The sequence below is a fragment of the Strigops habroptila genome, chromosome 5, assembly GCF_004027225.2.
Source record: "Strigops habroptila isolate Jane chromosome 5, bStrHab1.2.pri, whole genome shotgun sequence".
Lineage (NCBI taxonomy): Eukaryota > Metazoa > Chordata > Aves > Psittaciformes > Psittacidae > Strigops > Strigops habroptila.
The window spans coordinates 74,145,470-74,162,970 of record NC_044281.2 but is presented as its reverse complement, the minus strand read 5'-3'; the positions used below and the strand labels follow the sequence as shown (position 1 = coordinate 74,162,970).

Sequence of the window (17,501 nt, the reverse complement as noted above, 5' to 3'; positions counted from 1 at the left end):
GAAAGCGAGGCTGTTTTAATTGATAGAGCTTTTGGGAACTTTTCTCCCTCTTACAAATTAATGAAATTGCCTAGATTAAATCAACTTAAGTGAAGTGAGACAGTGAGATCATATGCTAGCCTTTCTATCTGAAAATCTTTCTGCTCTTTAGAATGATGGCACCTGGCCAGTCTCTAATGGATGTATTTGTCTACATTACAGAAGAACTTCCTGAAGTCTGAACTTTTGCTTCAGAGAGGTTGAGGATTTGGAAGGTACGTTTTTGTACCCCAAAGTGAAAGCATGCTAGTAGAGCTGATATCTGTTTATAATCTGTGCAGGAATTTATTGTGTTTGTTTATAATAACCAGATGGACATGTATGTTTTCAGTGACTACTTGGATGAAATAATGAAATGTTAGTAGCTCAGCATGGTCTCTGCTTTTCAGAAGGGCTAAAGAGGTGTTTAAAACCATCTTCTTCACTTTCTGGTTCTGGACTTTGCTACAGAAAGCATTATATTGTGCATTGGATATCAAACAGCATAGTTTGAAGTCTAAACTATACTTCTCCCAGGTTTAATCAGTGTCTTATATGTAGTATCGTATGTGCTTCTGTTTGCTATCATTTTCCATCATGAATTTTGTGGTTGTCTGTGCTCTCAGCTGTGTGCAATACCTCCCTCCTTGCTGATTCGCTGGTAGCACCATGTAATCGGTTTATCATGCCGTATTTCTTTAAATCCCATTTTCAGGCATTTCCTGGTCTGTGCATCCTGCTCCACATCTGCACATCTACTCCTTCTGTAGAGACATTCATCATTCATTCGTCTTCTGAGGGGTTATAGACTTCCTAGTCATTAATATATTGTCTAATAGCTTACCTGTCACATCTGCAAGTGTCTTTATGCCATCACTCATTGCTGTGGTGGAACAATACTGGGTTGGATGGATAAATACACAAGCCCAGTAGGCTATTTCTTACGTTCATCCTTCAGTTATTCTCTCTGTACTACCCTGCTTTAGCTTACATAATGGGTTGTGAGGGAGACCACACAAGTAGGTCAGATGTACATGTTGTCAGTGAAACGAGACATTTGTTTTCCAAACACATCATGTTTTCCTCAAATATTTCTATTCATCTAGAAGCCTTATAATGCAGGCTTTCCTCTCTAAGTAAATATATGAATGTTCTGCCACACAGTATCTGCAAGTGTCAGCATATAATAAATTATTGAAACCAGAGAGAATACTCTCAAATATGATCAGTTAGAGCTTAGCTAGTTTCACTGAAGTCTTCAGGTTAGCAGGACCACAAGTTTACTTGTTGTTGTGGTGGTGGAAGCTGAAGCAGAGATGAAGGATAAACTTCTGGTGTGCTGTATTGCCACTGTAATGACTGTAAAAGTCTGACTGGGGTATAAATAGACATAAAACTGGATTTTGCCTCAAAATACTGGAAATAAATGAGTAGTCCACCTGCTATAAATTGGTTTCCTCAGTCATTTGGCTGTGTACTTGCAGAGAGGAGGGTCTAGCAACCAGAATCTGCATGTAGTTTGGAGGACAATTGAGGTGCTTAGCCTTGACTCTACTAAGAGAGTTCTGAGTGATTTTTGCATCAGCTCTGACTGCGCTTTTTTTTTCTAATGCATAATAAGATTCCATTGTTACTTACATCTTTGGATTTAGGGCTATAATCTGTTCATCCCTAAAATGTCATCAGATAATCTGTTTAATCATAAGCAAAAGCTGATCTTGATAAGCAATATGAGCTGTGCAAAATAGTTCAGGCACACTACTGCTATGCAAGTATAGAAATTTTCAGCAGATCTCTCTTTTGCATTAGTCCACAATTAAAAGTAGGTTTTAGTCAGAGTTTCAATTTGGTTACCTTTGTCCTGAGGCACAACTGAGATTTTACAGGGAGTCTGGTATTAAATTTTGGCATTGTAAAATGTCTTCATTTTGAAGCAAGTGACTAAAATATTTATGATGTGAGATACTGGTAGTGGCTTCACAATTCATTTTAAATTATTGATAGCACAATTATCTAGAAAGGTCTAAATACCAGTGTCACAACACTCTCCAGTGTTCACTGTCTGTAGAGTTACATGACAGAAGTCCAGTTATGTTCCTCAGTATTTTGCTATACCAGGAATGCAGCCTGTAACTCCTTTGGGTTCCGTTCATGGCATCTTAGTAGGAACTTGCTCTCATCAGCACAGGCCACAGATGACCTGGTTTCACCTCTGGGACACAAAGCAACAGGATTTAGAGGGAATCCCTCATACCTATTTTTGGGGGAAAAAAATAACTCTATGTATCCTGCGTAGAATGAATTATATGCCAACTAGTAATATTACCTCAGGGCTTAACTGCTGTGCATTACTTAGCCTGTAAAAGCTTTGGTTGCTCATAACAGCCCATCATCTTAGCAGTTCACTTGTCCCACTTGGTTCTCAAATGATGTTATCTGAAGCAACAGGACTGGTTTGAGTTTATAAAGACATTCACTTATCCCTATGGCTATCACTTCCCACATGATACTTGCATCTTTGCAACAACAAAACTCCAGTGAATTTGGGATCTTGTATTCAAAGACTGGCCTTTCTTGACAACTAACTGAATTCCTTTATGGTTTCCAAGGAGGTGAGTGACCATATACATCACCATTGCATTATTTCACCTGGAGGTGAGGGTAGAGGGAGCCATTAGAACACTTGCAGTTGGAATTTCATGCTCAGGAGCTGTACTCTGAGCCAAAGCACATTTCCAGAAAAACTATGTACAACTTGATCCTTTGTAGTTCTTTCTGAGTCATCAGCCCTGTAGGAATGAGTGTCTGCACTTGGATGAAGCCTTTAAGGAACTGAGCTGGAGGCACTGCTGACGACAAGCAAAGAAAATGAAGTCTGTAGTAGACCCAGGGTCATCCCGAAATGCTTCTGTTGCTCATCCTTGTTCTTTTGCCTCAGGCTGCTTTGGACTAGTTTGACATTCAGGCCTCATGTTGTGAAATGCTGAAGTAAGCAGAGCCGTATCTGTAATAAAGGAACCTGTTCCTGATTAGATCTTGGAGTGGTACTGTAATGCACTGTCCTTGATTCCTGCCTGGCAGCTCATGTGCCAAGTGAAGTATTTTCATCCCTTTAGTTTCTCTGGTTTTATGTTCAGAAACTGTTAACCCCAGTCTCTGGGTACCCTGGGAATTCCCAGATGATGTATATTGAGCTGTTATTTATACCTGGTGTGCTTGACTGCTGCATCAGACACATGCAGTCTGTATTTCCTCCTTGCTCTCCAGCAGTAACAACCAGGCAGCAGAAAGCCGATTGTTATATTTGGCATTACATGTACAACATACGTCGAAATTGAGTGTGCAAATGTAGAAATCGTGTACTAGCATTAACCAGCTTCCCGGAGCTGTTGTGAAACAGTTCGTGCAGTGCTAGATCAGAGCCCGCAGAGGGCAGCCTGATCTCATGTTTTACCCCAGCAACGTGCTGGCACCCCTGTCTATCCGTGTGACTTGCTGTAGAATGAACAACTGCATGTTGTGGAGAATCAGGACCAGCCCTGAACTCAAACCGGTTCAAAAGTGGACCAAACAAATAATTGTGTGACTAAGTTAAACCTCGTGGTATTTATTTATTTCTTTAACCATATCGAAAGAGAAAGAACTGCATGAGAAAACTCAGCTGGATCTGAACTTTCAATCTGTCACATTTACAACAGATTAAGTTTATTGGTAGGTATCATTACACAAGAGAAAGAAAATATCCAGAATATGTGTGCCTGAATGTACTGGGCAAGACTAATAGGAGAAGAAAAGTGTTTTTCTTTTTTTCCCAAATCTCTTTGGGTATCTTTCAAGGTTCAAGTTACTGTAACCATGACTGTGCCTTTGGCTGGTTGGACCATGTGCTTTCCCAAGTGTGTTCTGAGTCTTTGTAAAACAGCCATCACAGTTACAAGGAGATTTTGACTAAGAGGATGTGTCTACACGCAGGCATGTGCCTTAGCTGTAAAACTGATCGGTGCCAGTCAAACTAGGGATTGCTATCTTTATTTAGTATGTCAAGGAAAAAGGCATTCAGTTCCTGAAAAAGAGCCGGTACTTTGTGTGTCTTAAATCAGATTGCATCCACCAGCTAATTAAGGGATGATCTTGGCATGTTCTGAGGGGAGGCCTGTCCAATTCTATACTTCTCAGCCAGAGGGCTCTGCAATACAGTGTGTAGAAGAGAAAATAGGTATTGAGAAAATAGCATTTGAGAAATTAAGACAGCCTCAGCAATGTGTGAATTCCAGGAGTACAGGACAAAACCTAAGTATCTCTTATGATCAGATGGCAATTTATTCACTGATGTACTTTCACATTCATTTAGATAATTAATTTCTCTAGCCCCAGACTTTCTATCCTACATAAGTATGGCTGTCATAGGAGAACGTGCATGCTTCTCAGAGTTTGGCTCATTGTAATTGCAACTGCAGGTGAATTTTTGCTTCTGATTCCTAAAACTTTCTCTGTGTATAGGAGTGCTGAGAGATTTTTGTCTCTGGTTTATTCAGAATACTCTTGCCATGTTATTCATAAACATCTTCACTAATATGAACTTAAACCAAGGAAATATCCATCATGTTTTACATTAATAGCATGATGTAGAAGTTACTCTATGTAAAACTGCTTGTACATTTAACCAACTCTGATTGCCTAACTTTATTCAGTTTGGCCACAACAAATCCTTTAGAGTAAAGGGTAAAGTAGGACACACAGTGAGATAATGCCCTTGCTTCATGTAGATCTAAAACCTCTGATTTATAATTAACAACAAAGGCAGTTTATGGGATTGTCTCTACATCTCTTGGAGGCATGCACTGAATAAAAAATGAGGAGTAAGAATGATTTTGGAGTCAAGATTCATAGAATCATAGCATAGTTTGGGTTGGAAGGGACCTTTAAAGGTCACCTAGTCCTGGGGGCTTTTCCTTAGCTGCCAGGATCACAAATATTTCTTGGTTACATATAAATATATATTCATATAATATATACACATACATATAATATATACATGTAAAATGTATAGCGCTTATGTGGTAGCATGATCTTGCACAATCCAGGTTCTTGAGTCCAGTAGTCAGTACTGACAGGATAACGTATGTTCAATGTTGCATTTCTTTTGCCATTAAAGTGCATATACCACAGACAATATGGAGGGTCGAATAACATGCAGTGGGTTAAGAAAACTGGTTCTACATGATGAAAACAATAAGAAAGATGACTCTGGGATTTGTCTCAGGGGAATTTTCTAACTTTTTGATTTTATTGTTGTTTGATGGTTAAGTGTCTTTATGTACATACGTGTGGGATATTTTGAGGAAAAAAACTTCAGGAAAGCATTTCTATTAATATTTGCTGTGAGCAATTTGAAGCTCAGTTCTCTTTTGAAAGATATAAATGGGAACTTTTCTCAAAACGGATTAGTGGGAGCTGCCCTTGAAGCTCACTGAAATCAGTGAAAGCTCATGTATTTACATGAATATGCTGTCCATTACTGACTGCAGATTGTAGTGGGAGTCTTATATGGAAAGTAAGAGAGCCACCTTGCTTTCATGTCATTTGTGTCACATAGAACTATTTATTGTGAGCTTATTACAATTGTGATTAAATCGTAAGTAATGAAATAAAAGTCATTAGTAAGGCTGTAGATTTTGTTCTTTTCTAGTATGACTCTTATAAGTCTGATTTCCTCAAGAAAGGAGCCAGTGAAGTTATAGTGGAACATGTGGTAAAAACTCATAGAAAAATCCTGTAGTTTCCATCATTCTTCAGTATGCCAATATCAGTTCAGTGAAATAAGGTAAATAGATTATTCGGGCTAGTCCTGGCCATCCTCGCTGTTTGCCTTGCCCATGGAAGTTGTTCTCTGAAGCCTACTTCTGTAAGAGTTCATCTTTGGTTCCAAAAAAACACCTAACTTCTGTCACAATGATCTAATTTCAAGAGGAAACATGCTGTGTTGTGCAGAGGTGGGTATGTTCTGATTGATAAGTTATCTGCATCAGACAGAGATGGAATGCTGACTTCTACCTGCTTTTTCATCCATGCTGAGTAATTCTCCCTTGATCTTAATGAGATAAAAAATTAATATTTACATACAAGTGATGGGATCTTAATGGTATTTAAAACTACTATCTTATTTTTTATATGACAAACTGGTTCAAAATTGATGAGGGACAAACAATGAGATTATAAACCTCATTTTCCCGAGAATTGATGCTAAAAATATCAATAGTTTATTTCCTCTTTTTGAGGGGCTGGGAAGAGGGAAGGGAGAAGGGACTATAGGGACTGGTACCAGCAGGTTTTTGGGAAGCCAAAGCATGAAACTTGCGGTGTTGTATTACACATACACAGCATATTACAATATCACAATATATACACATCTGACAGTAGGTGTCTGAGTTGTGGTCCAAAAGCTGCTGAAAAGCAAAGGGAGAGATTCTCACCCACATTGCTGTGTGGATCATGAGTGAGTATTTGCTGTAAGAGTTCAGTAACAATTCCTGTTTTCCCATTTCAAACTTACAGGTTAGCTGGATATGGTAGTCCTTTTATGAATCTTCTGTTTGTCTAAACCCTGTTTACTTAGTGGAAGGAAAACTGGATTTTCTCTTAAATATTCACACAGTGGCCAAGTGACAGTGAGGTATGCTGCACAGCGAATACAGACCGCTATTTAGGATATTTTTCTTCGAAGATGCAGGTTCTATTCTTTGCTCTTGACATAGATTTTCTCTGTCACCTTGGACAACATACTTAGTTCCTCAAGGGTATTTTTAGGCATCTGAAAATACTAACAGAGGATTTGAAAACAGCTGTTGTTTGGTGAAATATATTAAGCTGTTTGGGCATCTCTGAAAAATCCCCAGGTGCTCGTTTGTATCTCTTAAAGCCCAAATACCTTTAAAAAATGTTGACCTTAGTGGATCTTTTTATGCTGTCTGACTTGAGTTGGAAGCCTAGGCTGTCTGTACAGTCAATAGGAGAATGTAGGAGGTAGGATCCTGCTTTCCAGCTGACTAATTCAGAAGGCTCAGGTAGATGCCTGAAATAAAACAATGTCAATCACTGCTCCTTAATGGACTTCTAAAGTAGTCAGGAAATGTCTCAGTCAATCAAATAGCTCCACAGCTTGCTGCTGCTCAAAAGGATCATCTCTTTTCCCTCTAATGGTTCCTCCTCACCCCTTCCTGGCTGTGCAGTTCTGCATCACCTTTTGTCAGCTCCAGTGTTTATCTCAACCTTTGGTTTCTTTCTCTATCTTTCTGTATCCTTACCTGGCAGAAAATGAACCCAGTGCAAGAAAATGAACAATTCACATAATCACAGAATACCAGTTGGAAGGGACCTCAAGGATCATCTGGTCCAACCTTTCTGGGCAAAGCAGATGTCCCAGCACCCTGACCAGTCAAATCTTAAAAATGTCCAATGTTGGGGAATCCACCACTTCACTGGGGAGTTATTCCAGTGGCCAGTTGTTCTCACTGCAAAAAACTTATCTTCTTGTCAAGTCAGAATCTCACCGGGAATAACTTGTGCCCATTACCCCTCATCTTTTCCATGTGACTTCTTTGCTAACTAATGAGCTAAAGTAGTTCCTTAAGGATCAGAGCAGTGGTGATGGTGCTGCAGCGAGGGAAGCAGGAGCAGATGGATTGGAGTAGGACAAGAGGGAGCACATAGGTGAGTTATGTGAGCATGCCTTTAGAAGCAGCAGTGAACTGGATTGGCTTGTCCAGCTTCTCTGGCTCGACATCTCTTATTTAAGTATCTGAGGTCTTCATCTGTAAAATAGTAATAATGGCATCTTACTTCTTCCCTGTACTTCCCTTTCCCACCCTCTTCAGCTTCCTTCCGCATTCCCTAGAGACTGTCAGGATCTAGGACAGCAACTACAGGAGCTGATTCAGCTGTACACATGCAGATTGCCTGGCTGGTACTTGTGGCTAATGAAGACATGCCCTCCAGAACTGGTAACTGTTGAGTTCCCACTGCAGCTTTTCTCCTTCATTTTATATTCTCAAGTGCTAACTGCTACAGAACTCCTAGGGATGTAGAACTCTTTCTGAATTATACCTTTTAGTCAGCTTGAATAGAATTCCCCATATCCAGATATGAAAATCTTGGAGAGGACTTGATAGACAGGAAAATAGAACTTTATCGGCCTCGGTTCCTCCAGAACCCCAGCTAAAAAGCTCCTTTTAATAAATGAGTGCTGTATCTGATCCATTTTAGCATTCTCTTCCTTAGAGACTTTATATGGTGAATGGAATAAACCCTTTGTGTTCTATAGAAACCCAAGTTACAAATGCCTTTCCCTTCCTACTTCCTAGCAGTATAAAGAAAGGAAGTTCTTAATTAAAAAGTTAATTTCTACATGTTCCTGAACCTTCTTTTTAAAGCCATTTAGTAAGTATCACACAAGTGAACCCTTGATAGTGCTAGTCAGAAACTCACCAAAGGAAGTGCATGGGAAATGACTCAATTAAAAATACAAAATGCTGTCATACTACATTGACTAAGGAAAACCTTGGCTCTTTTGGATGAGGAGGAAAACTTGAGTTGTTTCCAAGTGGAAAGTTCTACTCATTTCAGAAAAGAAGGCAGGGAAAGGACCTGTTTCTCAAGTGGATGTCAGAACACCCATAATAATGTCACAGGAGTTTGGAAGAACAACTTGAGATTTATTTCATTCCTGCTGCAGGATTCAGAAACATTTTCAATGGGCAAGACAACAAAAAGATATAAGGAGTTTGACTGACATAAGGAGTTTGACTGAATTGGAGTAATCCATGGCAAACAGTGTTGGGTATGACTAGAAGTCATTGCTGTGTGCGAGCATGAACCCAAATTCAGACAGATTCAGGTTTTGTGCATCTATCACCCAGTGAGAAGGTGTGCATGTGCTGTCTGCTCTGCTGCTGCTTCCACGCTTCCTTACACATGTGCATTCCTGACTCAGCTGGTGTGATAGGGAAGGTGAGTAGCATAAAAGCACTGCCTGAGGGTTGCTGTGATGGAGCCAAAGCACTGGCTGGGCTGGGCTTTCCAACAGTGGGAATGTGGGATGTATTGGTTACTAGTATCTGTTTCTGCTGGTGGACACACTGTGATGCACTTTTCACCACCTCTCTTAGATATGAAGATTTTGGTAATTGTTTGGGGTTTCTTTAATGGAAAAATGGTGTAGGCTTCTTGCTCATACGAAGGCAACTAGTGTATGGTAGAGCAGAGTGGAGGAGTGTGATTCAGCCTCTCCTGTCATTTAGTTTACATGCTGGCTCCTCACCGAGCACCACAGATCGTGCTTTTCTTTGGTTCATGGTTGCCCATTCTGAAACCAATAGGAGTCTGCTCTTGCATTTCAGTCTCACTATTCCGATGCGGCCATCTAACCTGTTATTCTTGACAAACCAGATTGTGTTTTGCTTAACTCTCGCCAGCATCTAATAAACCGGTGGCACAGGGGTTTTCTTTTGAGTGTGGCTTGAGAGTATTTGGCTTTATTAGACCCGAGGCCAGGCTACCCTGGGGAGGGGTGGTCACTAGATACTCATCTTGTTCCTTGGCGCTCTGCAGTTGGCTGCTTGAGGTGCCAGTAGGCAGCCCAGGGCTCTTTGCTGTATGTTAATGCCAAGATCGTTTTGCAGGCAGCGTTGCTATAATGTTTATATACATTTACATACTGATATGCAGGTGCAGAGCTCGGTGGGTGAATCTCACGTTGTGCCGCAGACCTGTGTCAGGCCATAACCGAGCTGACTTGCTGTCGAGCAGCACTATCGGTGCCCGCATTGGAAGACGCGGCCACTCAGCGCTCGCAGGAGCAGAGGGGCCGGCGCTGCTTGTCCCCAGCGCTGCTGTTGCGGCCGCTGTGCCTCTCCCGCAGCGCATCGCCGTGCGGGAGGGACACGGCCCCGCTCCCGGCCCGGCGCCCCCCCGCCAGCAGCGCGGTCCCGCCTCACGGCAGCCGCCTTTGCCCCCCCCCTCCCCTCCGCTCCCCACACGCACCGCAGGGAGGCCCCGGCGCCGCCCCGCACCGCGGCGGGCGGGCAGGAGGAGGGAGCGCGGCGGCGGCGGCGGGACCCGCCCGGCCCGGCCCGGCCCAGCCCAGCGCCGCCGCCCCCCGCACCGGCCGCCGCACCCGGCGGCTCCTCGCCCGGCTGAGCCATGTCCGCCAGAGGTGGGTCTCCTCCGCGGCGCTGCGAGCGGCTGCGCTGACCTTGCGCCTCGCCGTGCTGCAGTGCCCGCACGCTGCGCTGGGGCGGAGGTTGCGCGGGCGATTTCGGAGCGGGGCGGCGGGGAGGGCGGGGGGGAAGGTGAGGAGATTTTGCCAGTGCCATTGTGCGGGTCCGGAGCGCGGCGGCCGCAGAGCATCCTGCGGGGCCGGGCACCGCACCCCGCTTCGCCTTCGCCCAGCGCCCGCGGGCGGCGGCTCGGTGCCTTTGGAGCGGTGATGGAGCGTGTGTGTCTGCAGAGGAGGGAATATGGTGGTGAGGGTGGGCTTAGGGTCAGGGCTCGGTGGTTGATGCTGCTGAGGAACTGGTTGTGGTGTGGCTGCTGAGCGCGGTGAGGCATCGGGCTCGTCCTGGTGCTTGTAACGCGAGTGCTGCTGTCAGGGTGTGGTGGTAAATCCAGTGCTCGGATTATACCTCTGGTGGACGTTTGATTCGGGCTTGAAATGAACAGTTTGAAGTTTTACTGCGAATTTGAGTTTGTTTTAATAACGGCCTCAACTCGAATAGCCTTTGTCCTTTCATGCGTTTGTGCGGAGACTCGGGCTGTGGTTGGTGATTCTGGGCTGGAGGTGAACAGCTCAGCCTCATCCACTGCAGATCCTGCCTTGTCCCAAACTTCTACTTCCAGGACGTGAAACTGAGGCAGGCGTGGTCCAAAACCTGGTGCTTTAGTCTTTTTATTATAGTTGGTATCAATTAGAGGACTGGAGGCATAAAGTTAAGCATTTTCTGAACGTTGTCATAAGAAAGCAGAGATACTTGTGAGCATCTCCTGAAGAGAAGATTATCTGCACAGTAATGACAAGTAAAACCACTCCCCACTTCCCTCTGAATTGAAAAAATACTTTGTCAAAATTATGTATTACAAATTAACAACCCCCTGCATGTAGGGACACATCTTATTTGTTCATCCCTTTATTTCTGTGCATCTTGATACATTAAATACTGCTCAGCATGGGTAAACTCTTTCATTAGCCTGGATGGTGATGTCCAAATGAGCTTCATGCACATGGGAGGCATCGTGTGGCTGCTGAAAGGTTGTCTGCGTTTTGTGGTTAGGACCATATTCCTAAAGCATCACACCCATTTTAGATATAAATAATAAATGGTGTTAGAGCAGGATAATTCTCCGTGACACAGTATAATTCTTGCTTTAGGAAGAAATGGACTATATCGGTCTCCAAAGAATCCATTTCTGGAAGAACACTAAGTGTATGAGCATCAGCGCTGTGCTAAGGCTGCATTAGTGGGGAAAACCCAGCAAAGCTTCATAACGTGGGTTAGATTTATTGTTTTCAAAGGGGTACCTGGATTTGGGGAGGTGGCAGAAAAACTTTGCTATTTCAGCTCCGCAGATGACTCCCCCAAACTGAACCATGCAGAATGGAAAGCCAGGGAACATTTCCACTGGCCATATTCCTTTTTCCTCCCCCCACCATCCCTCTTTCCTATTCATCTGCACAGCACATGATGTTTGATGCCTGCTTGATTCTGCTGGAGAGCTGCCTGGAGAGGAAGGGTGAATTCTTTCTCAGCCTCTCCTGTGCCATCTAGTTTATTCACAGTAATTAATTGGAGAGAGAGTCCATAGGACTTTGGGGAAGTGGTGAATAAGATTCATAAAAGAGATTAAGATATGAATCTCTATCCATATCTGCTTTTCAATTTTAACAAATGGACTTAGGTGGAAAATAAGTTTGTGCCAGTAAATAGAGTTACTTGGTACTGACCAAAGGCTGTTTGTGTGTGAAGCGGTATAGACCATTGTTATTAGCCATTTGAAACACCACCGCTGTTAAAATCTTACATATGAACTTACACACTGATGTGGTATGATGCGTCTTAATGAGGTTTACTCATGAGAATGTAGCTCAAGGAAGAAGTGAGTCTTTAAGGGATTAGGGCTTTGTCCGAATGTTACATAGGGACCCTTTGCTTCATGGAGGCACACTGCACATTGCCTCATACATATGCAGTCTCATTAAAAGCACAGTATCATTAGGGTTTGCATGCTCAGCAAATATTGGTTGTTAATATTTTATGTTGTGTTAGCTGTCCAAAAGGTCATTGTTATTCCGAATGCATCAGACACATGGAGCTGTCTGCTTGCTGATTATATACTGAGCATAACAAGAATAGCAAAGGAGTTAAATATTCACCTGTGCCATTTTTATTACTAAACTGCAGGAGATATTCCAGGGATAGCAAAAACCATCACGGTGTTATCCGTGTTCAATCTGTGCAACTCTCTATTCATCTCTTTTGCTCCAGGAGGCAGCATGCTCTAGTGAACTGACTGCAATACATGACAGAAGAAACTCCTGAAATCCAGCGGTTCCTCTGTACTTTTGGAACTGTTCCTTTTAACTCTTCTGCTCTAGTTCCCAAAACTACCCATATAGTCACTGACATTATGAGAAACTGTAAGTCAATACAGAAAGTGTAACTAATAACACAAATCCATGTAATTTTGCCTGAAATGGAACTCCGGATGAAGAGTTTTATGCGTCCTTACTTGCACAATGGAAATGAAGGTAGCTCACTTTTCCACCTGTGCTTTAAGATGAATTTTCTGAAATGTCCCTTTATTTTCTTCCACCCTTCACAGACCAGGCTCTTGCAGTCCCTCACACCTGGTCCTCACCTCTTGCTATCACGAAAGCATAAGGTCTCTTAGCATCCTTCTGCCGCTGTCCTCATAGTACAGCTCCAGCAGATGTTCTGACCAAACGCCAGGTGAAGCAGCACAGATGAGTATTCCCAGCAGCTTGAGCAAATAATCATCTTGGAAATCTGGTGAACTGGGAGCTGAGATGAACTTTGAGAATCTCTTTTCACTTCCCTTTCGAGTTGGAGCCCTTCCCAGGGCACTCTCACGACCTGCTCTGCAGCCTGTTGGGATCAGGGGAGAGCTGCCGTTGACGTCAGTCGGGCTTTTCGGTTTTGCAGTTTGCAAAGGGCTTCATCTTCTACTTTCAGCTGTCATTAAGTAGTTGCTGTTAGGACTCATACATGACTGAATTTGGGTGTTGGAGGAAGCCTTATAGATTGTAGCTTACCTAAGGGCTTGTTTGCAAAGAGCTGTAAATTCTCGGGATGAAAGACATTTTTCTAAAGCCAAGTATAACTGTGACCTACTTGTGCATGTTATCTCAAACTGCTTAAAAACTGTCAAAACTACTTGTTATCAGGAAGGTCTAAGTTAATGGAAAAATGGCTATTTTTAACCGTTACAATCTTCAGTTATGCTAGAGCAAACAGGCACAAATGGTAGTGTTTGGTATGCTCAAATACGAAGATGTTTGCGAAATATTTTGTCTAAATGTTGGAAGAATTAGCATGAGCTGTATTTAGTCCAGTAGGCAACTACTTCAGGAAAACAAAGGCATGTAAAATAGGTTTATCAAGAGTAGTGTCTTTTCAGCTTTTTTTTGTGCCGTAACAAAAATCACTGAATTTTGGCAAAGCCAGTGTTAAAGAAATGTTATCACTGTCTAATATTAACAGGTTGTACTGTGCCACTCTGGTGCTGCTAATGTGGGTATTGTAGAGAAGGTATTTGCATTTTTAGCCTACTCAATAGTCGAAGTAGTAGGCTGGTTTAGCTTAAGAATTTATTATATGCTACAATCCTTGTCTTTTCCTATTTGATTTTCTAACCAAAGAAGATCAAACACTTCTTATTTTAGACAAATCACTGTAACAGTGGTGTGAGTGAGCTTTTTGTCCTCATTTCACAGGTGAGACAAGAACTGAAATGAGTTTTTTCTTTTCCCTGAGTCTCAAAGCCAGGTCAGAACAGGGGAATTTCCACCTTCTTGGCCTCTTCTCAGGCTCCTCATTTGTTCTTACACAAATTGATAATAGATTTCCAACAGAAGGTGAGAAACTTCAGCTAATTATGTTTTTTCTCTGGTAACAGCTCTTTCTTCATCCCCACTGTGCACATTGTTTGCTTGATCTGTCTCCCAGTTGTGAACTAACTTTTGTGTGAAGAAATCACAGATTTTTCACTGAGAAATTTGAATACCGAATCTTGAGTTCTCACATATTCCACCAATAACCTTTGCTTTTCTTTTCCAAATCTCCTCAGCCTCCTCAGATAGCTGTAGACATGGCTGCTGTTGCTGGCAGCAGTGGTTCTGATGGAGGTCTATGCTGACCGGCTTAAAAACTAGCTGCTGGGAGATTCTGGTCAATGATTTATTATGGGCTGTGATTTTGACAGTAATATAGCTCCTATCTAAAGGAACCAGCCACTTAAGAGGAGACAATATTGTCTGCCATATCCTTTCTGAAATCTGTTGCTGTGTTTTTCTGCTTGTGATCAGAGGTATTTCTTTCAGGCATGTGATACTGTCCCCAGTTTGTGGTGTGACTCGTAGGTGGCTATCACTGAATGTTCTCAGGGCAAGCAACACGGAGAGCGGGCCAGTGAGAGCTGGCTGAATGTTTCCTTAATTTTAGAAGTAGAGAATTTTATTCATGTTCATAGTAGTTAATTATTGTTATTGCAGCTTCACTGCTTTCAGTCCTAGTGATTTCCACCATTTTCTTTGGGATAATGCTCCATAGCCCAAAGGAGCACGTTCTTGGCAGGGCTCAGTGCTCTGCAGTGTTACCTGAGGCAGAGCTGTGTGTGCAGTCATGCTGGCACAGCTGTTTCCCACTTGGAATACCTATGCTGTGCAGGATTTGGAGCTGGCTCTGGAGGTTTTTCTCTCCCCAGCTTTTGTCCTGAATTTCTTCTGTACTGATTTCATACTGTTACTTAATCCTATCTGTATTTTCTATTTATTTCTTCCAAACATATGTAATGACTTTATGTTTTTTTTCTCTAGTTACTAGTTTTAGGGCTTGAACCTCAATTTAGTGGCTCAGGATCAGCACCTGGATTGTCACTGCAAACTGTACTTGCCTGTACATGAGAATCAGTAGCTGCAGCTGAATCTTTAGGCCTGGTAGAGCTTCTGTTTTGATGGGGAGGAAAAATATCTTGCTAAAGTATCTGAATTAAACAGCAGTATCTTTTAAGCTGCTGCTGTTTAAGTCTTACCTCTTTCTCCCATCTTTTTTTTCCCTCAACAAAGCTCAGTCTGTGCTGTTTAAATTTTGTGATTAATGAAAATTAGTCCTGAATGCATGGAAAGAATTGCATAGACTAATGGCAACAACAAGAGGAAATTGGAACAATGAGGTAGAATCTATTTTAGATGCATGGCTTTGAAAGGAATTGCACAGAAGGAAAATAAGCATCAGCTTATGGATTGAAAAGCCAGCAAAATTGCTTTTAGTGAAGAACACCAGAGCCCCATGTGTTTTGTGGCCTCTGAAAACAATCTTTTGGGGATTTCTATCTTTTTCCTTTTTTTTTTCCTCCCCTCTTTTACTAGGTTTGAGTTGAATATTTTGAATTATTTTTGATCTAATCTGTTAGCAACTGAAGATGAAAACCACACATGGTTAGTTCATGTGACTGGTGCAGTATTGCTTAGTTTTGCAGTGTAAAGGCAGTGGAAAGCAGACTTTGATCTTTTAAGTTCTGAGAGCAGCAAGTAGCCCGTAGCTTTTTTATCACATACTGTTTAGGCTACAATGTCTTTATAGTTAGGTGTTGTTCTGAGAATCATAGAATCAGCTAGGTTGGAAAACACCTTTAAGATTATCAAGTCCAACCGTTACCCCAGCACTGCCAGGTCCACCACTAAACCATGTCTCTGAGGGCTTCATCTACACGGTTTTTGAACACTTGCAGGGACAGTGATTCCACCACTGCCCTGGGCAGCCTGTTCCAATGCCTGAGCACCCTCTTGGTGAAGAAATTGTTCCTAATATCCAATCTAAACCTTCCCTGGCGCAGCTTGAGGCCGTTACCTCTTGTCCTATCACTTGTTACTTAGGAGAAGAGACCAACTCCCACCTCACTACAACCTCCTTTCTTTTTCTTCATTAAAACCCAAAGAAAACTCCAAGACATTATACAGTAGTAGCAGAGAAAATCACTGAGACACACATTTTTTTAAATGCTCAGCCCTTGCTGTGGCATGTTTTCAGAAAGAACTTCATTTTTAGAAGCTCAAACCCAAATAAGAGTCCCAATCCTGCAAACGTTACTGTGCGTTGCATTCAGTGTTTTTACCAGTCCCATATGTTATGTAGGGAAATCCTTAATTTGTAAACGAGGTTTGAGCAGACATGCTTCAGCAGAGTACACCTTTGATGGAGTTGTCTTAAGTTCTCCTTTTCCCATTTGTAAGCCAGAATCAGTGTTTTGGTGAGTCACTTTGGTCCATGTAAACCATGAAATACGGCCACATCCACCATGCAGTGCCTGCTGTTTACATGCACACAATTGTGTTTGTTAGACTTAAACTCGGTGTGGAGCTGACTATGTAGAGCTTTAGTGAGAGCTGGATATGAGCTACATGCCTCAGTACCTGCCCAATTTCTTGTGTGGATTTTGTAGCCTGGGCTGACTTCTGTGCTGCTGTGAACAGTTTCTTGTGGCCAGCCTTGGAGTTACTTCCCTGTGGCTAGAAAAGATTGCATGCTCTTTATGTTTGAGGAAAACTATTAATCTGTCCATCTGAGCTCTACATTTTGAAATGGAAGGAGGATCTGTTGTCATCACTGCACAAAAGACTGTTGTGTAAAGAAGTGTGATGAGCCAGAGTGTTTGTGACCCAGTATGCACTCTGCCTGCAAAGAGGAGATGCTGGGGTTTTCCTGTTGTGCCGGTAGGATTACAGTGAGAGATTCACAGGAGAGATGCCTGCTCCGTGTAGCTGGGACTGAGGGGTGCTCTGGACAGAAGCATGACATAGGAAACATCCAGAAGACAATGTTCTCAAAGGTGAGGCAAAAGGTACTATTTTTCCCCCGTGGAATATATGCAGTTTCAGCTTAGTGGGTGGTGCAAGAAAACCAGTCCAAGCCAGCCAGCATATTGGGAGGTTCTGACTCCCTGAAGCCTTTAGACTTTGCTTAGCTCCTTTTGGAGCAGGCTGAAAAGTGCAGTACGTGTTGCAGTTCAGTGATGAAGCCAATGGTGTCTTTTTCTATTTCACGCTCCTAGACCTTTTTCTTGCTAATTTACTAACCTGGTGCTTAGCAGTGATCCTTTTATAGAGAGGTCAGAGAAGTGAGTGGTCTTATCACAATGGACTTTACAAGGATGGCATGATAAGAACTGGTTTACTTCTTCCTTACTAATAGAAA

General features: G+C 42.5%; 1 protein-coding gene across 2 annotated transcripts in view; it reads left to right on the top strand.

Annotated features, from left to right (window-relative positions):
- Nucleotides 1-233: 233 nt before the first annotated feature.
- The window catches only part of ABLIM1 (actin binding LIM protein 1), a 225,521-nt gene continuing 208,253 nt past the window's right edge, over nt 234-17,501 (top strand). The window contains exon 1 of one of the 2 annotated variants that reach the window (XM_030487231.2): nt 234-254. Coding sequence is in view for 1 of the 2 variants with exons in the window: in XM_030487222.2 (XP_030343082.1) it covers nt 10,216-10,228 (13 nt within the window). In the remaining variant the exon portion in view is untranslated. Of the gene's footprint in view, nt 255-10,155; nt 10,229-17,501 lie in introns of those variants that run through there. The other variant, XM_030487222.2, reaches the window with a different exon arrangement.